We start from the raw sequence: 25,425 nt of genomic DNA on the forward strand, positions 1-25,425 counted from the left end.
ATTTTTATTAACTTTATTTATAAGTTTGTTCATATTGCAAGCTATCTGCATTGTAGATCGACTGTATCACAACCATGGGTCCTCATATTTTCCTTTAGGCAGAACTCCTGCAGATGACCGATGCTCTAGCTAGCCTTGCCCTACATGCCCACCAGGCCAGCTCCTGTAACTACCAAAATCAACCCGGTACGTAAAACTTTCCTTTCTTTCCTTTTCCCCCAGGCGTGTGAAATGGAGGTTATTTTGGTCGAGGACAAAGAGGCTAGAAAACGCCATGAGAACAAAAGGCACAGGAAGAGAAGAAAGCACAAACCGGAGGAGGGAGAAGTTGAAGTGATCGACATCACCATGGATACGGAGGAGGGAAGAGAAGAACAGGAGGAGGACGAAGACGGTGCTGATCAGTCTGCCGATGAGGCTGTGATGGAGGACACGACTGATTTAGAGGAGGGAGAAGTAGTAGATAGCGGTGAGGAGAACAACATTCATGAGGAGGAGCAGTCAGAGGAGTCAGACTGTGAAAGTGAGAGTGAAGAAAGTGACGGTGAGAATACAGAGGGTCAAGAGTTATTTTCAGTAACTTTGTACATATGTGTTCTCGCAGATTTTCGTCTGTTGTAGATATGTCAAACCCACTTGCTAGTTACGTAGGCAACGTTACCCCTGTGAGATGTGTGTGGGAATCCCTCGGCCTGAGATGATTACTTCTCTCCTAAAAACCATTTTGTGGTTGTATAAAGAGACTTAATAAGTATATAAAGGAGTGAGTCAGTATGTTAAAGTCAGTGACGTTGGATACATGTACTATGTTTTCCAGAGTCGGCCGTGCAGTGGCCCCCGTGTATCCGAGTCATGGTGCAGCAGTCAGACACACTGAGGCCCGGGAGTCTGTTCATCGTCACGTGTGACGGAGGAACCATCGGCAGGGAGAAGGACTCGGGCCACGCCATCCGCATCCCCGATCTCAACATCAGCAAGGTACGTACAGGCTTTCCGCATCCCAGATCTCAACATCAGCAAGGTACGTACAGGCTTTCCGCATCCCAGATCTCAACATGAGCAAGGTACGTATACGCCATCCACATCCCTGATCCCAACATCAGCAAGGTACGTACACGCCATCCGCATCCCCGATCTCAACATCAGCAAGGTACGTACATGCCATCCGCATCCCAGATCTCAACATTAGCAAGGTACGTACATGCCATCCACATCCCAGATCTCAACATCAGCAAGGTACGTACATGCCATCCGCATCCCAAATCTCAACATTAGCAAGGTACATACATGCCATCCACATCCCCGATCTCAACATCAGCAATGTACGTACACGCCATCCGAATCCCCAATCTCAACATCAGCAAGGTACGTACATACCATATGCATCCCCGATCTCAACATCAGCAAGGTACGTACACGCCATCCAAATCCCCAATCTCAACATCAGCAAGGTACGTACACGCTTTCCGCATCCCAGATCTATACAGCAAGACCATCTTTCACATGTGGAGATCTGACATGTTGTTGTTCCCACAGACCCATGTGGAGATCTGACATGCCCTGTTGTTCCCACAGACCCATGTGGAGATCTGACATACCCTGTTGTCCCCACAGACCCGTGTGGAGATCTGACATGCCCTGTTGTCCCCACAGACCCATGTGGAGATCTGACATGCCCTGTTGTCCCCACAGACCCATGTGGAGATCTGACATGCCATGTTGTTCCCACAGACCCATGTGGAGATCTGACATGTTGTTGTTCCCACAGACCCATGTGGAGATCTGACATACCCTGTTGTCCCCACAGACCCGTGTGGAGATCTGACATGCCCTGTTGTCCCCACAGACCCATGTGGAGATCTGACATGCCCTGTTGTCCCCACAGACCCATGTGGAGATCTGACATGCCCTGTTGTTCCCACAGACCCATGTGGAGATCTGACATGCCCTGTTGTCCCCACAGACCCATGTGGAGATCTGACATGCCCTGTTGTTCCCACAGACCCATGTGGAGATCTGACATGCCCTGTTGTCCCCACAGACCCATGTAGAGATCTGACATGTCCTGTTGTTCCCACAGACCCATGTGGAGATCTGACATGCCCTGTTGTCCCCACAGACCCATGTGGAGATCTGACATGCCCTGTTGTTCCCACAGACCCATGTGGAGATCTGACATGCCCTGTTGTCCCCACAGACCCATGTGGAGATCTGACATGCCCTGTTGTTCCCACAGACCCATGTGGAGATCTGACATGCCCTGTTGTCCCCACAGACCCGTGTGGAGATCTGACATGCCCTGTTGTTCCCACAGACCCATGTAGAGATCTGACATGCCCTGTTGTCCCCACAGACCCATGTGGAGATCTGACATGCCCTGTTGTTCCCACAGACCCATGTGGAGATCTGACATGCCCTGTTGTTCCCACAGACCCGTGTGGAGATCTGACATGCCCTGTTGTCCCCACAGACCCATGTGGAGATCTGACATGCCCTGTTGTCCCCACAGACCCGTGTGGAGATCTGACATGCCCTGTTGTCCCCACAGACCCATGTGGAGATCTGACATGCCCTGTTGTTCCCACAGACCCATGTGGAGATCTGACATGCCCTGTTGTTCCCACAGACCCATGTGGAGATCTGACATGCCCTGTTGTTCCCACAGACCCATCTGGAGATCTGACATGCCCTGTTGTCCCCACAGACCCGTGTGGAGATCTGACATGCCCTGTTGTCCCCACAGACCCATGTGGAGATCTGACATGCCCTGTTGTCCCCACAGATCCATGTGGAGATCTGACATGCCCTGTTGTTCCCACAGACCCATGTGGAGATCTGACATGCCCTGTTGTCCCCACAGATCCATGTGGAGATCTGACATGCCCTGTTGTTCCCACAGACTCATGTGGAGATCTGACATGCCCTGTTGTCCCCACAGACCCGTGTGGAGATCTGACATGCCCTGTTGTCCCCACAGATCCATGTGGAGATCTGACATGCCCTGTTGTTCCCACAGACTCATGTGGAGATCTGACATGCCCTGTTGTCCCCACAGACCCATGTGGAGATCAGCTATGACCGGGAGGTGGGGCAGTACGCCATAACAGACCTAGGCAGCCAGAACGGAACCTTGCTGAATGGCGTCAGGATTTCTGAGGTGGAAATTATAACTCTCTCTAGCTTATATTCAGGAAATGTAAGCAACAGTGCTCAATCACCTCTAAGCTGTAAGGCTTGTAACATTAAACATGTACAAATGTCTGCCATTCAATGCTGGATGCGCTGTTTGGTATATCTGTCTAAGTTATTTTGTTTTTAGTACTCAGATCTCTATGATAATGAAAGCCACCTGATATCCATTTCCACTTGCTGCAGCCTAAGTGTAGGAGCGCCCCCTGCCCGCTGGCCCATGGAGCGGTACTGCAGCTGGGCGGCACGGTGCTGAGTCTGCACATCCACAGCGGCAGCGAGACGTGCGACGGGTGTGAGCCGGGCGTCGTCATGGCGGCCATGGCAGCCGCCGAGAAACAGCAGCAACAACATACTACAGGTAACCATGTTAGCAATAATGGTGTAGTCAGGTTAGACGTGCGACGGATGTGAGCCGGGCGTCGTCATGGCAACCATCGCAGCCGCCGAGAAACAGCAGCAACAACAGACTACAGGTAACCATGTTAGCAATAATGGTGTAGTCAGGTTAGACGTGAGACGGGTGTGAGCCGGGCGTCGTCATGGCAGCCATCGCAGCAAGGGAGAAACAGCAGCAACAACATACTACAGGTAACCATGTAGCAATAATGGTGTAGTCAGGTTAGACGTGCGACGGGTGTGAGCCGGGCGTCGTCATGGCGACCATCGCAGCCAGGGAGAAACAGCAGCAACAACAGACTACAGGTAACCATGTTAGCAATAATGGTGTAGTCAGGTTAGACGTGCGACGGGTGTGAACCCGGCGTCGTCATGGCGGCCATCGCAGCCGCCGAGAAACAGCAGCAACAACATACAACAGGTAACCATGTAGCAATAATGGTGTAGTCAGGTTAGACGTGCGACGGATGTGAGCCGGGCGTCGTCATGGCAGCCATCGCAGCCGCCGAGAAACAGCAGCAACAACAGACTACAGGTAACCATGTTAGCAATAATGGTGTAGTCAGGTTAGACGTGAGACGGATGTGAGCCGGGCGTCGTCATGGCAGCCATCGCAGCCGCCGAGAAACAGCAGCAACAACATACAACAGGTAACCATGTAGCAATAATGGTGTAGTCAGGTTAGACGTGAGACGGGTGTGAGCCGGGCGTCGTCATGGCGACCATCGCAGCCAGGGAGAAACAGCAGCAACAACAGACTACAGGTAACCATGTTAGCAATAATGGTGTAGTCAGGTTAGACGTGAGACGGGTGTGAGCCGGGCGTCGTCATGGCAGCCATCGCAGCCGCCGAGAAACAGCAGCAACAACATACAACAGGTAACCATGTAGCAATAATGGTGTAGTCAGGTTAGACGTGCGACGGATGTGAGCCGGGCGTCGTCATGGCGACCATCGCAGCCGCCGAGAAACAGCAGCAACAACATACAACAGGTAACCATGTAGCAATAATGGTGTAGTCAGGTTAGACGTGCGACGGGTGTGAGCCGGGCGTCGTCATGGCGACCATCGCAGCCAGGGAGAAACAGCAGCAACAACAGACTACAGGTAACCATGTTAGCAATAATGGTGTAGTCAGGTTAGACGTGAGACGGGTGTGAGCCGGGCGTCGTCATGGCGACCATCGCAGCCAGGGAGAAACAGCAGCAACAACAGACTACAGGTAACCATGTTAGCAATAATGGTGTAGTCAGGTTAGACGTGCGACGGGTGTGAACCCGGCGTCGTCATGGCGGCCATCGCAGCCGCCGAGAAACAGCAGCAACAACAGACTACAGGTAACCATGTTAGCAATAATGGTGTAGTCAGGTTAGACGTGAGACGGATGTGAGCCGGGCGTCGTCATGGCAGCCATCGCAGCCGCCGAGAAACAGCAGCAACAACATACAACAGGTAACCATGTAGCAATAATGGTGTAGTCAGGTTAGACGTGCGACGGGTGTGAGCCGGGCGTCGTCATGGCGGCCATCGCAGCCGCCGAGAAACAGCAGCAACAACAGACTACAGGTAACCATGTAGCAATAATGGTGTAGTCAGGTTAGACGTGCGACGGGTGTGAGCCGGGCGTCGTCATGGCGACCATCGCAGCCGCAGAGAAACAGCAGCAACAACATACTACAGGTAACCATGTAGCAATAATGGTGTAGTCAGGTTAGACGTGAGACGGGTGTGAGCCGGGCGTCGTCATGGCGGCCATCGCAGCCAGGGAGAAACAGCAGCAACAACATACTACAGGTAACCATGTAGCAATAATGGTGTAGTCAGGTTAGACGTGCGACGGGTGTGAGCCGGGCGTCGTCATGACGGCCATCGCAGCCAGGGAGAAACAGCAGCAACAGCATACAACAGGTAACCATGTAGCAATAATGGTGTAGTCAGGTTAGACGTGAGACGGGTGTGAGCCGGGCGTCGTCATGGCGACCATCGCAGCCAGGGAGAAACAGCAGCAACAACAGACTACAGGTAACCATGTAGCAATAATGGTGTAGTCAGGTTAGACGTGAGACGGGTGTGAGCCGGGCGTCGTCATGGCGGCCATCGCAGCCGCCGAGAAACAGCAGCAACAAGACTACAGGTAACCATGTAGCAATGATGGTGTAGTCAGGTTAGACGTGAGACGGGTGTGAGCCAGGCGGCAAATGCATGCCATCAGCTAGGCAAGGATTCTGCTCAGTGTTCCAGCAAATGTGTATTTTGTCTCCTGTGAATGCTGAAATCAAACACATTGCTGATGTGATGCGTTTTGCCAACAACAGAAGCTGCTCCCGTCCTGTCCAAGGAAGACAAGGAGAGACAGAGAAGAAGAGAACTGAAACAGATCAAGAAGAAATACCAGCTGGAGAGCGCCCCCTTTGTGGTGAGTAAGGAACTGCAGCCCCCCGGCTACAAGGACCGTGCGGGGGAGAGAAGAGGCACGGTGGGCAGCGACAACCCCTACCAGAAGGACGACGCGCCGGCCTCAGTGCACCAGTCAGTCACTACCATTGTCCTTCTAGATTAGCTGCTATGTTCTATTGTTCTGTACTGCAGAACCACAGTAACAAGGGAGGGAATGTGTTTGTTATATTTGTTCTGTTGTGTTCTGTACCACAGAGCCATAGGCACCTGTAACAAGGGGAGGAAGATGTGTTTGTTATATGTTCTGTTGTGTTCTGTACCACAGAGCCATAGGCACCAGTTACAAGGGGAGGGAATGTGTTTGTTATATGATCTGTTGTGTTCTATACCACAGAGCCATAGGCACCAGTAACAAGGGGAGGAAATGTGTCTGTTATATGTTCTGTTGTGTTCTGTACCACAGAGCCATAGGCACCAGTAACAAGGGGAGGAAAATGCTGGAGAAAATGGGCTGGAAGGAGGGGAAAGGTCTAGGCAAGACCAGCCAGGGCAGGCAGGAGCCAGTAAGTATCTACCAGCATGTTAACTGTCCTGTAACAGTTTGTGTTCTAAGCACAAGTGCCTCTATGCTACTCGCATGTTTGAGTTCTAGGTGCAACTGTCTTCATTAGGGGGCCTATTTTTATTCAGTAGATTAACATAACAAAGGGGGTTGTGGCAAGCCGATAATATAAGAGTATAAGATATACATCATTGATCAATATAATAAAGGAGGATATATAAGAGAACTTACAGAATGAGTCTCATAGGTATAAGTAACAGACGTGTTATACCCCACATTTGAGAATACTAGCAAGCTCGGAAAAAATAGCTTTTCTGTGCATACCAGCACTCCCAAATATGTGGTATTTTGCCCTTATGATACAATAGTTTCTGTAATCGTGGTTGAACGTCTGCTCTAGGTGACCATAAATTATTTGACTTTTCTTTTAAGATAAAGGAGGTCTATATGCTGTGTTCTATTTGTGTTCTGTGTTGTAGGTACCACCGTCTTTACGTGACTGTTCTGTTTGTGTTCTAGGTACCAGTGTCTCTATGTAACTGCCCTGTTTGTGTTCTTCTATTTACCAGTGTCTGCGTGACTGTTCCGTTTGTGTTCTTCTAGGTACCAGTGTCTCTGCGTGACTGTTCCCTTTGTGTTCTTCTAGGTACCAGTGTCTCTGCGTGACTGTTCCCTTTGTGTTCTTCTAGGTACCAGTGTCTCTGCGTGACTGTTCCCTTTGTGTTCTTCTAGGTACCAGTGTCTCTGCGTGACTGCCCTGTTTGTCGCGTTCTAGGTACCAGTGTTTCTATGTTAACTGTCCTGTTTGTGTTCTAGGTACCAGCGTTTCTATGTTAACTGCCCTGTTTGTGTTCTAGGTACCAGTGTTTCTATGTTACCTGTCCTGTTTGTGTTCTAGGTACCAGTGTTTCTATGTTAACTGTCCTGTTTGTGTTCTAGGTACCAGCGTTTCTATGTTAACTGTCCTGTTTGTGTTCTAGGTACCAGTGTTTCTATGTTAACTGTCCTGTTTGTGTTCTAGGTACCAGCGTTTCTATGTTAACTGTCCTGTTTGTGTTCTAGGTACCAGTGTTTCTATGTTAACTGTCCTGTTTGTGTTCTAGGTACCAGCGTTTCTATGTTAACTGTCCTGTTTGTGTTCTAGGTACCAGTGTCTCTGCGTGACTCCCATGCAGGCCTGGGGGCCTCCGTACCCAGAGATGTGGAAAGTATCGAACTGAAAACTGGGAAAGGGAAGAACTGGAGAAAAGCAAGAGAACGCTTCTATGCCATGGAACAGGCGTCCCGTCCGAGTAGAACAGTGAACCAGACAGGCTCCTGGGTCAAAGGTGAAACAGTCCGCAGCGAGAAGGAGCCATCTGCCGATGATGATGATGATGCGGAGCCTGTCCCCCAGGGGGCCGGGAGGAAGGGCGGAGCGCAGCAGGGACCAGTGGACAAGGGTGTCAACATTTTTGATGACTAAAACCTTCTCACCATTTTATTGTCTTATATCTGTTTTATATCTATGTACGAGTATCGACTTATCCATCTAAAGATATCTTTGTGTCAGTCTCCTTTTGCGGATTAAAGACTTATCTTTCTCTTCCAACCAACTTGATGGCAACTCCAAAACAACATTTTTCTGCAATAAATACTGTACTATATAAAAAGTATATTCTGCAATAAATACAGTATAATTAAGACACTACAGGTAAAGCAAAGTAAACGTCCTCAGACGACCCCACAGCTGTCATGTTGCTTCATCGTCTCCCTGTGGCGAGTCCTGCAACATAACATTAATGCTGGTTACTTTGTGTACATGTACGCTGTTTATACATTGTATCAAATTACAGGATTGTGTAACGTTATATATCAAATTACATGACTGTACATGTACGCTGTATATGTCAAATTACATGACTGTACATTTGTACAGTAGTGGTTACATAGGGAACATCTGTAGTGCAAGGTGGCCTTACATGGCTTGTGTTTTCAGCCAAGCACACTCTGTCTCTCTTATCGATAGTGTGTTGGGTTCTTTTGTGACCAAGTGTATACTGGTTAGTGAGGCCTGTATAATTATAAGTAACATAGGCGTAAAATGCGTTTAAGTAACATAGGCGTAAGGTGTTAGATTAAACATTGAATTACAATTTTCAAATTGTGTCATGAATCATGATTATGTAGCATACAAATACAAGTTCAAATGTATAAGGAGAAATTCAAACTCTACAACTGGATAAAAATTCGGAGATTTATTTCCGGACGTTTCGAGTGACATCCATCACTCTTCTTCAGCGTCACTAAAGTGAACTAGCAGAACGAACCAGTACTTATATACAATAACTAGAAAAACCGGTTTTTACATGGAAAATCACACAGTCATGCATAAGCGACATTGTAATGTAAAATAAGTTAGGAAGATTCCTATGGTAAGACAACACATTGTAATGTAAAATAAGTTAAGAAGGTTCCTATGGTAAGACAACACCATAGGAAAAGTTATTATCCTTTGGGTGGGTGGAGGGTGGAGTCCCAGGTACCCGAGAGTTCTACGCGGAGTCCTCCCTTCCTGTTCAAGGTGGGGTTGTAGATCCTCTCGTAGATGGTCTCCCTGATTCCGCGTTCGTACCATCGTGGTTCACGATCCAGGACGTCCGTTGTCTCCAGTCTGAATGAGTGGCCCCGATGATGTTTCATGTGGTGGTAGATGGCCGATGAGTACTTGCTTGCTGTAGCCCTGCAATGTTGATTGTACCTTGTCTTCAGTGGTTGGCTGGTTTCTCCAATGTAGGTGTCGCGGCACTGTGGATGTTCACACTTAAGTCTATAGATGACGTCGGATTTGATGTGTTTGCGTACGCGGTCCTTGGGATGGACCAACTTCTGTCTGAGGGTAGAGTAGGGTTTGAAGCTGGTGGCGATGTTGAAGCCTTGCAGGATTCGCCGGAGTTTCTCTGAAACTCCTTGGATGTACGGAATAGTGGCATTCGCTGTTGTCTTCCTCTTCTGCATGTGTTTCTCTTTCGAAGGTTTCTTGGATTCGTCAGCAGGTTTGAGGGCTTTGTGAAAGGTCCATCGTTTGTAGCCACACTTGTTCAAGGCGTTCTCAAGGTGTCTGTGCTCGTTGGACTTGGCTTCTTCGGAAGTGATGATGGTGTCCGCTCGGTGAAACAAGGTTTTGATGACACCAAGTTTCTGTTCCAAGGGGTGATGGGACTGGAAGGCTAGGTACTGGTGGGTGTGGGTGGGCTTCCGGTATACATCCACATTGAGGTGGCCGTCTTCTTCCACAATGACTTTGGAGTCCAGGAAGGGCAGTGTGTTGTTCTGGCTCTCCTCCTGGGTGAACTTAATGTTCTCATCCACCTGGTTGATGTGTTCGAAGAACTTGTTCTAGTTATTGTATATAAGTACTGGTTCGTTCTGCTAGTTCACTTTAGTGACGCTGAAGAAGAGTGATGGATGTCACTCGAAACGTCCGGAAATAAATCTCCGAATTTTTATCCAGTTGTAGAGATGGAATTTCTCCTTATATATTGTTTACCTGGATGTCTAACCTTCACAAACGTAACAAGTTCAAATGATTTGATAAAGAATGCTTGCTTTTTGTGAAACAAAATACACATGCATACTAAACTGCAGCAGGAGCCGACTTACAAGTAACCTCCCAGCTACCTGCCCTCATTACTGCTGCAAATGTGATGCAGAAAGGTATCCTCAGCAGGGGCGGGTTAAGAACAGTCACATGGCAGCAGAATTGCTGTCGCACTGCAGACCGGCAATCCCAGCATACACGCACAGCTAGGGCAGCAGGCAGGGAGTGGTTCAACAGGACCTGGGGAAGAATCTCAGATTTTAAAGACTGGAAAATCGAGTGCCTAATAATAGATAATGACAAGGAACTGATGAATGAGTGCTGAGAGACATCTGAGCCACCCTTTATTTACTCTTATACAGGTTTAGAAGAGAATCAATTTATCAGCACTAGGTAGAACCAATGTAGGGTATTTTGCAGAATTTACTAATGATATTATGCCATGTATCATTTTTTTTTCTTTCTTCACTAAAATAGCCTTCTTAGATTTTCTTTATGTAGGAAATCTGAGAAATGTAATTCTTGGTTTGGTTTGGTTTCACTCAGAAAGTTGGGAAAGTACTACTAGTATTAGGCTCAACGTCCAAACGTATTATAACGGATCTCTATCTCTTTTACGGCAAAAAAGGTGGCTTTTGCATATTAATTATCAAACAGATAATAAATAACAATTCGATGAATACTTTTTAACCTCCTTGTGAAATAGATACTCCTTGGTAAGAGGATCGTGATTATTTTATATATACCGAATATTTCCTTTTGCTGCGGTGTTGACCTGCTGTGACCTGAAGCCGCGCGGTGGATGTCGGGAGTTGTGACCTTGTTCAGTTCTCTCTGCTCCAAGATGGCCTCAAGGTTGCTTTGTCGTCAGATTTTCTCTTCTGTCCGCCGTGCGGTGGTCCCTCCAGCCGCCACCGGCGTCAGGCACATGGCAGTCGGAGGTAGGGAAGATTTCTAGTGCAGCATTTTGTCGCTAAACGATGTTACAAGGCGCGAATCTGTGCTCACGTGAAGGCTCCCCCCGCCGTCATGGCGGCATGTCTCCATCTTGGATCGATCGTTATTTGTCACATACCGGCATTTTGCAAAGACACGCTTGAAAAACTGACTTCAGCCGTGAAATCGTTGTTTTAGCCGTCTTTTCTTCAATATTGTGACTCAGAATAATGCATTTATGCCCAACTGTTATAATTTAGTTGTTATGTGTCAGTTTTATAACAACACTTGTGTCCCTGTATAGCGGTCAAAGTCACGGACTGTTGGAATTATAACCGAAACCTTTACGATTGCGTGCCTTGCGGGACATAAATCACATAGATCTAACACGCATGGTAAAACTAGATCTAACACGCATGGTAAAACTCTCAACCAGAGCTCAAGTTGTCGCCTTCTTTCTGCTGAAGTCGTACAAAATACTTAGTGCAAGATAGATGATGATTTATTTGGAAGTGGTTGTTCAACTTTGTAAAAGTTATGACAACATATAATTATCATAATTTCTGTCAAAGATTTGTGGTGTACAATTTTTACTTTGCAACTTGGTATGGACTGGCACTGGTGACTAGGTTTTATGTTGTATTAATATTATCGTCATGTACGAGTTAGGTATGTATACAGGTTATAACCTGTTCATGCCATGTGGATTGAATTCCCTACTGACCCTGATAGTTAAAAGCAGCACATTGGCGTGTGTAACCATCATCTACTCCAACTTGGCCTTAATGATATGTGAAAGGTTATAAAGTAATTATATATATATATGTTAAACTTTAAGGTTACGAAATATATGTTCCAGTGGCTGCACAGTGCACAGTACAACTCGTGGTTCATTTGATAGTTAAAGCAACTGGCGGTGCCTTAAGACACCGTGTACACCTCACGGCAGGTCACAACCAACTGGAAACAAACAAACCATTACGATTGTTTACTTATTATTTCACGATTGCTTTCATAACCAGACCAGCATACCTGGAAGTGTGCAGGTAAGGCAGGTAGACCTCAGAAATATCTGCGCAACTCCAAGTTTGCCTGCCCTTACCTACTCTCACCTCTCAAATAGAAGTACCCCCTAAAATAGGAGTACCCCCCGGACAAATCTTCAAAATCTAATATACGTACCCCCTGAAATAAAAGTACCCCTGGAAAATTTAAAAAATTGACAGTCGAGGTTAGGTAAACTGTGTCCATACATGTACAACTGTCCGAGGGAAATAAGATAATAATCAGATAGGTTATAACTTATATCTATTCAATTACGCCTCAGGACCATATACCTATTAAGTATATAGATATTGAAGAGAATAACTGTACATAGCTTGTTCAAATCATGATGATCTTCCTCGCCTCTTTGTAAAATATAATAGTAATGTTGAAAAATTGGGCATACATGTAGGTTCCCCGCTATGACCTCTAACCGGGGGCCACGGTGCTTTCAAATTCAACTACATGTAGTGAAAATGTACATAATACTTGCATTTTCTACTTGGCAAGTGATCAAAGAATATTGTTATATAATTTTATTATTACTGACAGTGACATATAACAAAAACCATCAGATAGCTACAGTACTTATATGTACCTGATCATATTTTCTAAAGACATCACCCCCCTAAAAAAACACAAATATGAACACAGTCCCTCCACACAAAAATTATGTCTATAAACTTTCGCTCCAAAGCGTCGAAAACAAAGTTATTGTGAGGCGCTCGGATTTCGAGTTACCGAGGTCGAGCCCACAACTTTGAACAGAGAGGGAAAGGGGGAAAGGGATCTCGAACCAGTTTAGCTCAAATGAACTCAATGAACAGATGAGCTACTCTTCCACTGGTCGTGACAGAGAAGACAGACGCTATATACAGTATTTACAGGTTCATTGTACCGGGGAAATTCCCCTAGCTCTTTTCGACAAGCACAATGAACAATGGACCACAGCTGAACGTCCCGTCCTAAGGACTGCGATCTTTAACGGTAGCGTGCATGTCGGGTGAGTGACACAGCCGGGATCGAACCCGGGGCCTCTAGTTCCAGAGGCAAGATCGCTAACCACTGGACTACGCACGCTACATAAAAGCTCGACTGTAAAAGTAGCTCAGCGTCACAGATCGCACATACTAAGAAGTTACTGATTACACTGTTGACACTGGAAACCCACGATTAACCGCTAAATTGGGAAAATCTTACGATCATTTAAAATAATGAACCCTCTCAAAATAAATATGGCCTTCTGTGTCGATCGTTGCCTCAAAATGTAATACTTCCATGCGTTTACGGTATCATTTTAAAGATTGGTATCCGCACTATGCAATAAGCTGCTAGTTTTACTGTCGCCATGTCTGAGAGTGGCAGAGAGTGGCGGCCATGTTTCGAGCCGTGGTAACTGAATCATCTGATAACTTTCTGCCATTTTAGAGATTTTGTGGCCTGAAAACACATAAAACAAGGGAAGTTAAGTTATGATTGTTGTTTTTACGTGTTACATGTCTTCTGCAAACAAATTATTCTTCCGCCGCGTGCACTCTACTCCACACGTTTTTTTATCAGCGTGCTTAATTTGGTTTATGATGTACACAGAGACTCTCAAAGTTATTTATATGACAATTGTATTTTGAAATGTCAATGTCGCGTCTTATTTTCCTGTTTACTTTGTAGCGTCATAGCGATATCGACCGATTTGTTACGAGTGCTGCAAGGATACTTTTCACGTTGAAGGCCGTCAAGCGACGAGAAAATCAACGCCGCTAGGCCGAAAAGTAGCGAATTACGAGCAGAATACCTAAAATACCGGGGAGATATGGGCAGAAAAACCTTAACTGAAAATTTTAGAGGGATTCCTTGTTAGCAAAGTCTCAATTTTTCGAAAAAATAATAAACGTACAGTCTAAAATAAGAAAGTACAGGGTGGATTTTGAGGCGAAAGTACTTTGAGGTGAGAGTACTACTAGTACTGAGTACTAGTTCTATCATATTTCGAGCTCAGATTCTGAACTGTGAGGAAAAGTCTCAGGCTAATGATGGACCAGGAAGCACCAGCACATGTTATACCTACAGGCATTTGTAATGTCAGAATGTACATTGATGTTTCCTTTTGACATTTTTCCTTACTCAGGTGTCCCCACAGATGAAGAACAGGCCACTGGTCTAGAGAAGAGAGAGTTGGATGCAAAGAAAGCTGGCATTGCGGTAAGTAACGGGTTTACGCATGATCATTGCGGTAAGTAACGGGTTTACGCATGATCATTTACATATCCCTGAAACTTACATGTCCATGTCCCTGAAACTTACATGTCCATATACCTGAAACTTACATATCCTTGAAACCTACATGTGTACATGTCCATGTGTACATGTCCCTGATGATAACTTGTCCACGTCCCTGAAACTTGCAGGACCCCTTTAGTATGGAAATCAACACAACCCCTCCCGGCACAAGAGACAGCCCGTGCCAGGTGCCCTCCATTTACGAGCGCCGCCTCGTCGGCTGTGTCTGTAAGTATTATTACAATATTTCCCCACGGCTTTTCTAATGTTCCTGGTCTCTCTTTATGTTGCTGTTATTGTTCTTGTGGGTGTGTGGTGATGCTAGATATTAGAATATTAGCAGTTTTAGGCAAAGGTAGATTATAAGAATTTGCCAAAATTAAGCTTTCCATTTTTTTCAAGCTTGTTTATAAATCTAGGTAATGGTTGATAAAACAACCAAATGGCAGGCAAAATGAAAGTTTGAACTTGTTTGTGTGCAGGTGAAGAAGACGCCACATATTTAACCCTGTTGTTTGTGTGCAGGTGAAGAAGACGCCACATATTTAACCCTGTTGTTTGTGTGCAGGTGAAGAAGACGCCACATACATCCAGTGGATGTGGCTGGAGAAGGGCGACGCCCAGCGCTGTGAATGCGGACACTGGTTTCAGGTAGCAAGGGTTAAAAACTTTCACTTTCACCTAGTCACCGAGTGCTATCATCACTTTAAATCAGAAAGTAGTTTTGTGCATGGTTTTGCTTGATATAGTGAGGAGAATTTTCATTACGTATTATGTATTATGTGTTACTTACTTAGTTCGAGCTCAATCCAAAGAGCTTCCTCCACAGCGTGTTAAGAATGTGTTAAGAATAACATAGGTAGCCTAGCCAGACCAACTGATCTTTATTTGTCAAAAACTATTGTTCCCTAACATCTTCACCCCCCCTCAGCTGCAGGGCGTGACCCCACCAGGTGCTGCCGAGGCCCACTGACCCCTGACCTGCACCAATAGCGTGTCTGCATCTTTGGCAACCATGACAACGACCCTTTCAGCTGGAACACTGTGCAAGACGCTGCAGTCTCCACATGATAGTCTGAGGCTGTAACCAGTTATCATGTCTATTAGTGTAACCAAGAGTTATCATGTCTGTAGTATTAGTGTTACAACTGCAAACCAAAAACACATGGTGATTGTATGTACGGCACCTCAGTAAAATATCCCTGATTATTATAGAGACTGCCTCTGACGATAATACTTAAAGTCAACATGAATCGGTTGCTCAAATTCTCTCTGGCTTTAGATGCTGCAACTAAAATGAACAATACTCAGGAAAAATTGAACCCAAGTGTTACCCTATTTGGCCGAGCTTCTAAATCCTTACAACTCTGGAAAATCAACAGGATATCAGACTTCAAACGACTGTCCAACAGCATATCTGTCATGTGACTTGATCCAGTGTATGGAACAATAGTTTTGAGGCAAGAAAAATGCTGTTTTTCTGTTGTGCCTCTAAATCCTGTGTTACATGTTCTGATACTGTCATCTGAGCACATACGACTTACTTCTGACAAAAGTTACACCTCGGCCACACACCCGTGATGCGCCAGTCAGAGACTTGCCTTCTATGGAAGTCATGTAGTTGTTTGATGTCATATACAATCTGATAATGATATACTGATTCTGTGCTTGCATACAAGGCAAAAACGCAGGTTTCTGGTTTGAAAAGGGTGGTTGTTATGAAGACAAACTTGTGTTTGTAAATTGAAAAGAAAAATGTACCTTTATCTCTTACCCCATATCCCAGTGTGGAAGATGTATTTGTTGTGCAGAGTGTAGAAGTTTTATCAGACTGTTCCAGAGTTAGACTTGAGATCCATACAGGCTGTGACCTGCACAGCTCCTAATAAATCATCCTGAAACCTAGAACAACTTCCCTGCTACGTTGGTTTCTGTGTGAAGTTTTCTTCCCGTGTTCAATTCCTCCATGGAAAATGTAGGATATGTTTTTTTTTTGTGTGTGTGTGTGTGCGTGTGCATGTGCATGGGTTAGTGCACGTGTACATGGGTGTGTGCATAACTGCATGTACATGGGTGTACGTGGGCGTGTGTACATGTGTGTGTGTGTGTGTGTGTGTCCTTCTGTCTGCTAACACTCAAAAGTCTCAGTGGATGGTCTTGACACTTGTTACGTAGCCGACCAAAGCAATCCCAGGTCCTTGGACTAATGACTGATGTGTGATATATGATATAGATAAATATATAATAGCGTCCTGGCAGTACCAACTGAGAACAAAAGGTGTCGCTCATACAATGTTCAGTATTTTTTTTTATAAACATGTCTATCAACTGTCCATTCATAAATGTTTGATTCCACTCTTATTAGTGTTTACTTAACTCCTAGCGTCTTACCTCCATAAACTAAGGACAGCTTCGTCTGATCAAACAGCAAGATTTGGCCATCCTCATTCCAAGTCGCTCACTGAAACCAACCCTGCTCTCTTGTGCGGCTGAAAATGGAGCGTCCCTGTTTCTTGGGGTGGAGAGAGACAAACCACTCCAAAGGCTGGGGGTGGGTGGCAAGGATAGAGCATTTCCCGGTACAGGTGGCAGCATGGATGCAGGAAGGGGCGGGTGGCAGCATGGATAAAGCATTTCCCAGTACAAACCGAACCGCCGGGATGGGCCTGACAGCAGAGTTTGCGTTATAAGACTAATCCTTACGGACTAGTGAAAACTTGTTACTTCGGGAGGATGGCAGCCGGCTGTGCTGTCAACCATCGGTGCAAGGGCGGTAAATGTTAAGTTACATGAAAAGTTGCATTATGAAGTGATCTGTTCTCACAAAGTTTACTCAAAACTGTCAATTAAAGGGTGCGAAACCTAGCGGTGCCACGCTTGGTTTTATTTTTGGACAAAATTCTGTGAAAAATCGTGCCTGCCGGATGAACCCAAAACATCGTCTTGCATCTCGTCAGCGCCGCCTAGCTCATCGGCAACGAACTGCATATCAAATTGACCGTAGGCGAAAAGGCATTCTGTACCAGGGTAACAATCTACTTTCAAAGATGAAACTGACTTGACAAATCTAGAAATCCATTTATTTTTTCTATTAAAAAAATTTATGATAAAAAGAGGATTTGGCATTCCTATATCGAACTGTGATAAGGGAAAACGTCCACGTGTTTTTTTCATGATAGTAATTTATTCTTTCTCTCTCTCAGTTCGCACATGACACGAAGTACATTTAAACAGATATATAGAGATCTCAAACAACATGGCCTAAAAGTACCGGGGTTCTGGGTGAGGCTAAGATTAGCACACACTGCCGCCACCCCGAGCTGACGGTGGATGTTAAGATTAGTAGCTATAGCACACACTGCCGCCACCCCGAGCTGACGGTGGATGTCATCAGTACCACACACTGCCGCCACCCCGAGCTGACGGTGGATGTCATCAGTACCACACACTGCCGCCCCCCGAGCTGACGGTGGATGTCATCAGTACCACACACTGCCGCCACCCCGAGCTGACGGTGGATGTCATCAGTACCACACACTGCCGCCCCCCGAGCTGACGGTGGATGTCATCAGTACCACACACTGCCGCCACCCCGAGCCGACGGTGGATGTCATCAGTACCACACACTGCCGCCCCCCGAGCTGACGGTGGATGTCATCAGTACCACACACTGCCGCCACCCCGAGCCGACGGGGGATGTCATCAGTACCACACACTGCCGCCCCCCGAGCTGACGGTGGATGTCATCAGTACCACACACTGCCGCCACCCCGAGCTGACGGTGGATGTCATCAGTACCACACACTGCCGCCCCCCGAGCTGACGGTGGATGTCATCAGTACCACACACTGCCGCCACCCCGAGCTGACGGTGGATGTCATCAGTACCACACACTGCCGCCCCCCGAGCTGACGGTGGATGTCATCAGTACCACACACTGCCGCCCCCCGAGCTGACGGTGGATGTCATCAGTACCACACACTGCCGCCACCCCGAGCTGACGGTGGATGTCATCAGTACCACACACTGCCGCCCCCCGAGCTGACGGTGGATGTCATCAGTACCACACACTGCCGCCACCCCGAGCTGACGGTGGATGTCATCAGTACCACACTGCCGCCACCCCGAGCTGACGGTGGATGTCATCAGTACCACACACTGCCGCCCCCCGAGCTGACGGTGGATGTCATCAGTACCACACACTGCCGCCCCCCGAGCTGACGGTGGATGTCATCAGTACCACACACTGCCGCCACCCCGAGCTGACGGTGGATGTCATCAGTACCACACTGCCGCCACCCCGAGCTGACGGTGGATGTCATCAGTACCACACACTGCCGCCCCCCGAGCTGACGGTGGATGTCATCAGTACCACACACTGCCGCCACCCCGAGCTGACGGTGGATGTCATCAGTACCACACACTGCCGCCCCCCGAGCTGACGGTGGATGTCATCAGTACCACACACTGCCGCCACCCCGAGCCGACGGGGGATGTCATCAGTACCACACACTGCCGCCCCCCGAGCTGACGGTGGATGTCATCAGTACCACACACTGCCGCCCCCCGAGCTGACGGTGGATGTCATCAGTACCACACACTGCCGCCACCCCGAGCCGACGGGGGATGTCATCAGCAGGATTTTGGCCTTCGCGGGAAGTAATGAAATACTTCGCAGATGATTTGTGACTTCGAGCAAGAGCAAATCAAGCCACAGAACGCAGGTCGCCACAATTTATTCATCCTTTTCATCACCCACAATAACTAAACTAGACCTACTGACATAATAACAATAAACGCAATAGATTACGAATAGTCTTTGTTATAGAACTTGACTTGGGCTATTGACAACTACATGATACAGACAACAAAACTTGAACGTCTTACAGTATATTCATAACCACGACCTTAATCATATAAGTGTAGCAGCATTTAAGAAACTTCAGGAAGTATGTACGAGTATGGGTATGGGTGCGAGTGTGAGTGCGGGTGTGAGTGTGGGTGTGAGTATGAGTGCCTGTAGCTAAAGTCGGTCCTGCCGTGTAGGCGTGTCCGTGTCTAATTAAAGTCGGTCATGTCGTGCTGGAGTGCCGGTCCTGCCGTGCTGGAGTGCCCGTGTCTATAGCCGGTCATGTCGTGCTGGAGTGCCGGTCATGTCGTGCTGGAGTGCCGGTCCTGCCGTGCCGGAGTGCCGGTCCTGCCGTGCCGGAGTGCCGGTCCTGCCGTGCCGGAGTGGCCGTGTCTATAGCCGGTCATGCCGTGCCGGTGTGCCTGTGTACGAGGACGTCCCCGACGGCGGTCTCCTGAAGATTACCCTGTGGCTGCGGTTGTCCGCCATGTTGCCTGTTTGCGGCATAGGCCGGTCCACGCGCGCCCAGTCCTGCCCCCAGCTCAGCCTCTCCGCCGTGCGCGCCTGTACCGCCGCCCGGGACTCGTACGGGACCGGAGCCGCCGCCCGGGACTCGTACGGGACCGCCTGCGCCGCCGCCCGGGACTCGTACGGGACCGCCTGCGCCGCCGCCCGGGACTCGTACGGGACCGCCGGAGCCGCCGCCCGGGACTCGTACGGGACCGGAGCCGCCGTCCGGGACTCGTACGGGACCGCCGGAGCCGCCGCCCGGGACTCGTATGGGACCGCCGGAGCCGCCGCCCGGGACTCGTACGGGACCGGAGCCGCCGCCCGGGACTCGTACGGGACCGCCGGAGCCGCCGCCCGGGACTCGTACGGGACCGCCGGAGCCGCCGCCCGGGACTCGTACGGGACCGGGTCTAGGGGGAAATGGAGTTTGTTAGTGTTGTGCTGGACACGTATGGGACTTATACGGGACCGAGTCAATGCAGTCGCTGGTAAAAATGCATCGAGACACGTTAGATTTACATTTGTGCCAAGTTTAAACTCATTTCATACAAAAATGAAACTTCTATGATAAAAGGCGTTTCTTCTTGAACCACCGTCGTAACTAAGGAAATGCGATAAAAGAGGGAATACCGTACCCGTGCTGCGCGTGTTCGTCCCGGGGGAGCTGTACGGGGTCCCGGCGGGCCGACTGGTCCCCTGCGCCGAGCGGGTCCCCTGCCCCGAGCCGGTACCGTCGGGCCGACTGCTCCCCTGCGCCGAGCTGGTCCCCTGCCCCGAGCCGGTACCGTCGGGCCGACTGGTCCCCTGCGCCGAGCGGGTCCCCTGCCCCGAGCCGGTACCGGCGGGCCGACTGCTCCCCTGCGCCGAGCGGGTCCAGGACGGCTGGCGGGACGGCTGCAGGACCGTGTTCCCGCCGACCAGGTTGGCCTGAGACACCCCGATGTTTCTGTCGGAATAAATTCTTATCAAATCCTTTCTGTAACCCGTTAAACTGTTATAGACACATGTACAGAGAAGAGTAAAACACACAAACATGCACGCGCGCGCACACACACACACACACACGTACAATTGTGGCATCGTCTGGCGCAATCGGTAGGGTTAGGGTTTCGTCCAGAACCGAGAGGTCCCGGGTTCGAAACCACTGCTATGCCCCGATGTTGTGCCCTTGGGAAAGGCACTTAATACGACTTTCTTCACTCCACCCAAGTGTGAATGGGTACCTGACTTGTGGTTGGGGAAGGTCGTATAGAGGTCACCTGCTGGCGCCAAATGGCAGCCGCTCAGACCCTTGCGACAGTTCCATAAAGTGCAAGGGTGGAGCAAATATGTATCTGTTGTGTATCATGTGATTGTAAACCCTGCAGTAATTCAGCACTGGATGCCACTGCACAGGCAATTTCTTACAAATAAACCATTATTATAAACACACAAACATACACAAACACACACACACACACACACACACACACACACACACACACTAACACACACACACACTAACACACACACACACTAACACACGCACGCATGCACACACACACACACACTAACAAACTAACACACACACACACACCCACACAAATACACACACACACACTAACGCACACACACACTAACACACACACACACACACACACACACGCACGCACACACACACACTAACAAACTAACACACACACACACACTCCCATGTGCACGTACCCGGAGTGCGGACACCGCTCTGTTCCCTGCAGCACGGCGGCCACGCTGCCCTCCCGCACGCAGCTCATGCAGGACCGCACGTAGGTCTGCACGGTCCGGTCGCACGTCCGCTCCGCCATCCGCCGGATCTTCAGGTCGATCACGCCGTTCTGGCCGCGGTAGTTCTGTAGAATCTGGGAAACACGACAAATGCACCGGTCAGTTCTGGCCGCGGTAGTTCTGCAGAATCTGGGAAACACGACAAATGCACTGGTCAGTTATGGCCGCGGTAGTTCTGTAGAATCTGGGAAACACGACAAATGCACCGGTCAGTTCTGGCCGCGGTAGTTCTGTATAATCTGGGAAACACGACAAATGCACTGGTCAGTTCTGGCCGCGGTAGTTCTGCAGAATCTGGGAAACACGACAAATGCACCGGTCAGTTCTGGCCGCGGTAGTTCTGCAGAATCTGGGAAACACGACAAATGCACCGGTCAGTTCTGGCCGCGGTAGTTCTGTATAATCTGGGAAACACGACAAATGCACCGGTCAGTTCTGGCCTCGGTAGTTCTGTAGAATCTGGGAAACACGACAAATGCACCGGTCAGTTCTGGCCGCGGTAGTTTTGTAGAATCCAGTAAAACAGCAGGTGTACAGGTGAATTGTTTGTGGGCACCAGCACAGAAAACCTGACGTACATACTAACATAGTTGAGATAGCGGGACACAGTAGCATACACACTAGTAAAGAAATCTGTTGTCAGGTAGCTAATGTTGATGCAAGGACTACACAAGCACTACAGGCATACACAAGCACTACAAGCATGTCCAAGGCGAACAAAATCATTATCTGTTTCGCGTCCGCCTTTGCCTTTCTGTATGATTTTCAACCAGAACACGTTTAAACACGGTCGTACCAAGGACATTATAATGTACTTGGTCGTACCAAGGACGTTATGACTTAAAGAAAGACTCTGAGAAGAATACTTAATGCAAGATTTCCATGTCACCAATAGCTAAGCGATATCCGGCTATTTTGCGCGGCATACACAGCACGGAGGTTCCTGGCCCAAAGTTTACGCTTGCTGAGGTATGACCGTGTAGAACAATGTTGGAACAAAGACGCTACAAAGGAGGCGACAACTGAATCAACAACACCAGGCGGCGACGCCCAGAACTGCAGCCAACCGTGAAACTGGGAAGTCATTAGGACTGGTCCACTGGAGACATGGATGGGGGGGGGGGGGGGGGGATCAAGATGACATCCATACCGTAGACGATTTTCGGGTATTGTATTTTAGATAGCCCTTTTTATCTCTGTACTTTGAAGCTATTCCTAATTCTAGAGGAATTTTGTACCTTGCAGGGAGGTTATATCACCATAGCCTCCTTGTTCCTTGCAAAGACATATAGGAGCTAGCCTTGTTCATTCAGAGGACTTTTGTTAGTTACTAGTAAGTCAGGCAACACCTTTATTTTCATTCATACACGTTTTTCACCTGCGATAGCATGGAGAATCTTTATCTTCCATTTTTCAGAAGTCTCAGAGTCAGCTGACCCATCACCTTTCACTTAAAGTCACCCCTCCGGGAGGTTTGATGGAATGTCCCATATCACCCCTCCGGGAGGTTTGATGGAAAGTTCCATGTCACCCCTCCGGGAGTCTTAATGGAATGTCCCATACCGTGTGACGACATACCATGAAGCCTAAAAGCCGGTGGAAAAACAAACGAGACAAAGTCGGACAGTCCGAAATCCGGCTGTGAAACGGTTCCGTGACCCTTTTCACCCGACAGGGACACTTATTGAACATCTCTGAGCTACTTTAATCTACTGCCGGAAAAAATGGACATTTCGAAACAATCTGTGTGTAGGGTTACAATTCCAATGTATGATATCTTTGCGTTTTTTTTTCAATACTGATGACGGACGACAATATCACTGTTTTGTCAATAACAGTCTCTGAGGAAACAAAAAGTATCCGGGCAGTTTCTTCTATCGACGCCAATGCGTATTCGCTTTGTTTGGCTCGTGCATGCTAGTATATGGATAATGGATGGGGTTATTTCACCCACCTGGCCTGGTTTGCGTTTACGTCCTGTGTGCAAATTGATAAGACCGTCCTAAACTCACAAAAGGTCCGCGGAGGTAAACAATTCCTTCTGACAGTCTCATAAAACAGCACTAATCCTCCGGCTGCCATAGATAATCGGGTCTAAGTAAGGGAGGTTTACAACAACGCCTGTACCCACCTAGGCCTTAAACAGCGTGTCTAAGAAAGGCAGGTTTACAACATGTGCACCTACCTCAAACAGCGTGTCTAAGTAAGGGAGGTTTACAACAACGTCTGTACCCACCTAGGCCTTAAACAGCGTGTCTAAGAAAGGCAGGTTTACAACATGTGCACCTACCTCAAACAGCGTGTCTAAGTAAGGGAGGTTTACAACAACGCCTGTACCCACCTTAAACAGCGTGTCCAAGTAAGGGAGGTTTACAACAACGCTTGTACCCACCCTAAACAGCGTGCCTAAGTAAGGGAGGTTTACAACAACGCTTGTACCCACCTTAAACAGCGTGCCTTAGTAAGGCAGGTTTTCAACAACGCCTGCACCAACCTCAAACAGTTCGTCTAAGTAATTAAGGGAGGTTTACAATATGTGCACCAACCTCAAACAGCGTGTCTAAGTAAGGGAGATTTACAACATGTGAAACCAACTTAAGCCGGAGCAATATTTCAACAACAAAATTTAGAAAAAAAAAATCTGATTTGCTAGATATATGGGTCTATTTTTGTTTTCTGGCATCATTTTCCTACATCAGTTTTACTTTACCGCAAACTTCATGGGCAAAGTTGCAGTTTCCAACGTCCTGACTGGGTGCAGATACCTTTTAGAACAGCCTGGCCAATCAAGGGCCCCCATTTTGGCTATTCCCTCCCTCTCTCTGGAAAGCTGGCTGCTCTGGCCTGGCTGTGAACACTGCTCAGCGTGTCAGATAGCGTGTTTCCAGAGGTCATTAACCCGTATGTCGTCACTGTAAATGCTCGGGTGATTGGAATAAAAGGCAAATAATGGCGATTTTGGGACATTTTACGGGCAGTAAATGCCAATTTCATGAATATTACCTTCATTGCATGATTTCAAAGGCAAAAGTTTGACAAAAGTGTTTATGATAGGGCAGAAAAAGGAATGCTGTTCTGAGGTTTACCACCTGAACTTGCCTCTCACGGGATTCATTAGGATTCTGATGCTTTAAAAATGTGGGAGGGTTCTCATTAAAGTATTGAAAAAGATTAATCAAAAAGTGATTTTAAAAGATATCAAAAAAGGAACCTGTGTATTGAACAAGAACACTATTATGCATCTGCCACTAAAATATTAGCTTTGTACATTGAATCGTTAGCGAGGAGGAACCACTTTTGTAATTCTTGATGACGTCATCATGACGTCATAAAATGTTGCATGAATTATCGTCTGGCACAAAAAGTACTTGGAGAAAAAAAATTGAAGAGCCATACATAACACTAAGAAGTATTTTCAAGACACCCCAGAAGAGTTGCGGCATGCCTGTCCCCCACCGTAGGGAGGTTTACAACAACATGTGTAACCACCTTAAACAGCGTGTCTAAGTAAGGTATGTTTACAACAACGCCTGTACCCACCTTAAACAGCGTGCCTAAGTAAGGTATGTTTTATACAACAACGCTTGTACCCACCTTAAACAGCGTGCCTAAGTAAGGTATGTTTTATACAACAACGCTTTTACCCACCTTAAACAGCGTGCCTAAGTAAGGTATGTTTACAACAACGCTTGTACCCACCTTAAACAGCGTGCCTATGTAAGGTATGTTTTATACAACAACGCTTGTACCCACCTTGAACAGCGTGCCTAAGTAAGGGAGGTTTACAATATGTGCACCAACCTTAACAGCGTGCCTTAGTCAGGTAGGGTAGATAAGATAGGTTTACAACAACGCTTGTACCCACCTTGAACAGCGTGT

General features: G+C 47.7%; 3 protein-coding genes and 1 long non-coding RNA gene across 10 annotated transcripts in view; 2 read left to right on the forward strand and 2 right to left on the reverse strand.

Annotated features, from left to right (window-relative positions):
• LOC136429025 (angiogenic factor with G patch and FHA domains 1-like) overlaps window positions 1–8,690 on the forward strand; it is a 23,239-nt gene extending 14,549 nt beyond the window's left edge. For 3 of the 6 annotated variants that reach the window (XM_066418915.1, XM_066418913.1, XM_066418912.1), the window contains 7 exons: window positions 223–544; window positions 818–978; window positions 3,056–3,196; window positions 3,376–3,550; window positions 5,904–6,117; window positions 6,449–6,548; window positions 7,692–8,690. In XM_066418915.1, the coding sequence (XP_066275012.1) occupies window positions 223–544; window positions 818–978; window positions 3,056–3,196; window positions 3,376–3,550; window positions 5,904–6,117; window positions 6,449–6,548; window positions 7,692–8,012 (1,434 nt within the window). In that variant the 3' untranslated portion in view covers window positions 8,013–8,690. Of the gene's footprint in view, window positions 1–98; window positions 187–222; window positions 545–817; window positions 979–3,055; window positions 3,197–3,375; window positions 3,551–5,903; window positions 6,118–6,448; window positions 6,549–7,691 lie in introns of all 6 variants that reach the window. The other 3 variants (XM_066418918.1, XM_066418914.1, XM_066418917.1) reach the window with 2 other exon arrangements.
• On the reverse strand, window positions 8,202–10,966 carry LOC136429036 (uncharacterized). Its single transcript, XR_010754700.1, has 3 exons — window positions 10,874–10,966; window positions 10,190–10,367; window positions 8,202–8,312 (listed from the first exon to the last, which is right to left on the reverse strand). It is a non-coding gene; the product is annotated as an uncharacterized lncRNA (long non-coding RNA).
• On the forward strand, window positions 10,912–16,306 carry LOC136429034 (cytochrome c oxidase subunit 5B, mitochondrial-like). Of its 2 annotated transcripts, XM_066418951.1 has the most exons (5): window positions 10,913–11,068; window positions 14,233–14,306; window positions 14,513–14,612; window positions 14,953–15,035; window positions 15,316–16,306. In XM_066418951.1, exons 1-5 carry the CDS (start codon window positions 10,930–10,932, stop codon window positions 15,355–15,357), a joined length of 438 nt encoding a protein of 145 aa, XP_066275048.1. In that variant the 5' UTR covers window positions 10,913–10,929; the 3' UTR covers window positions 15,358–16,306. The 2 variants fall into 2 exon arrangements, with proteins under 2 accessions (XP_066275049.1, XP_066275048.1); XM_066418952.1 differs by lacking the exons at window positions 14,953–15,035; window positions 15,316–16,306 and adding an exon at window positions 14,867–14,927 and having other exon boundaries at window positions 10,912–11,068.
• Window positions 16,307–19,104: 2,798 nt separating this feature from the next.
• On the reverse strand, window positions 19,105–22,482 carry LOC136429031 (uncharacterized). Its single transcript, XM_066418947.1, has 3 exons — window positions 21,448–22,482; window positions 20,379–20,689; window positions 19,105–20,153 (listed from the first exon to the last, which is right to left on the reverse strand). Exons 1-3 carry the CDS (start codon window positions 21,564–21,566, stop codon window positions 19,627–19,629), a joined length of 957 nt encoding a protein of 318 aa, XP_066275044.1. The 5' UTR covers window positions 21,567–22,482; the 3' UTR covers window positions 19,105–19,626.
• Between the last annotated feature and the right edge of the window lie 2,943 nt (window positions 22,483–25,425).

This window comes from Branchiostoma lanceolatum, chromosome 2 (assembly GCF_035083965.1).
Source record: "Branchiostoma lanceolatum isolate klBraLanc5 chromosome 2, klBraLanc5.hap2, whole genome shotgun sequence".
In the NCBI taxonomy this organism is placed as follows: domain Eukaryota; kingdom Metazoa; phylum Chordata; class Leptocardii; order Amphioxiformes; family Branchiostomatidae; genus Branchiostoma; species Branchiostoma lanceolatum.

Bases quoted from the DNA above. Each gene is read 5' to 3' on its own strand.
- LOC136429034 (XM_066418951.1), top strand. From the start codon at position 10,930: ATGTCGGGAGTTGTGACCTTGTTCAGTTCTCTCTGCTCCAAGATGGCC. The intron at 14,307-14,512 runs GTAAGTAACGGG...TGAAACTTGCAG, and splicing joins CAAAGAAAGCTGGCATTGCG to GACCCCTTTAGTATGGAAAT. The intron at 14,613-14,952 runs GTAAGTATTATT...GTTTGTGTGCAG, and splicing joins CCGCCTCGTCGGCTGTGTCT to GTGAAGAAGACGCCACATAC.
- LOC136429031 (XM_066418947.1), bottom strand. From the start codon at position 21,566: ATGGCGGAGCGGACGTGCGACCGGACCGTGCAGACCTACGTGCGGTCC. The intron at 20,690-21,447 runs GTACGTGCACAT...TTATTCCGACAG, and splicing joins GAGCGGTGTCCGCACTCCGG to AAACATCGGGGTGTCTCAGG. The intron at 20,154-20,378 runs GTACGGTATTCC...ATTTCCCCCTAG, and splicing joins GACGAACACGCGCAGCACGG to ACCCGGTCCCGTACGAGTCC.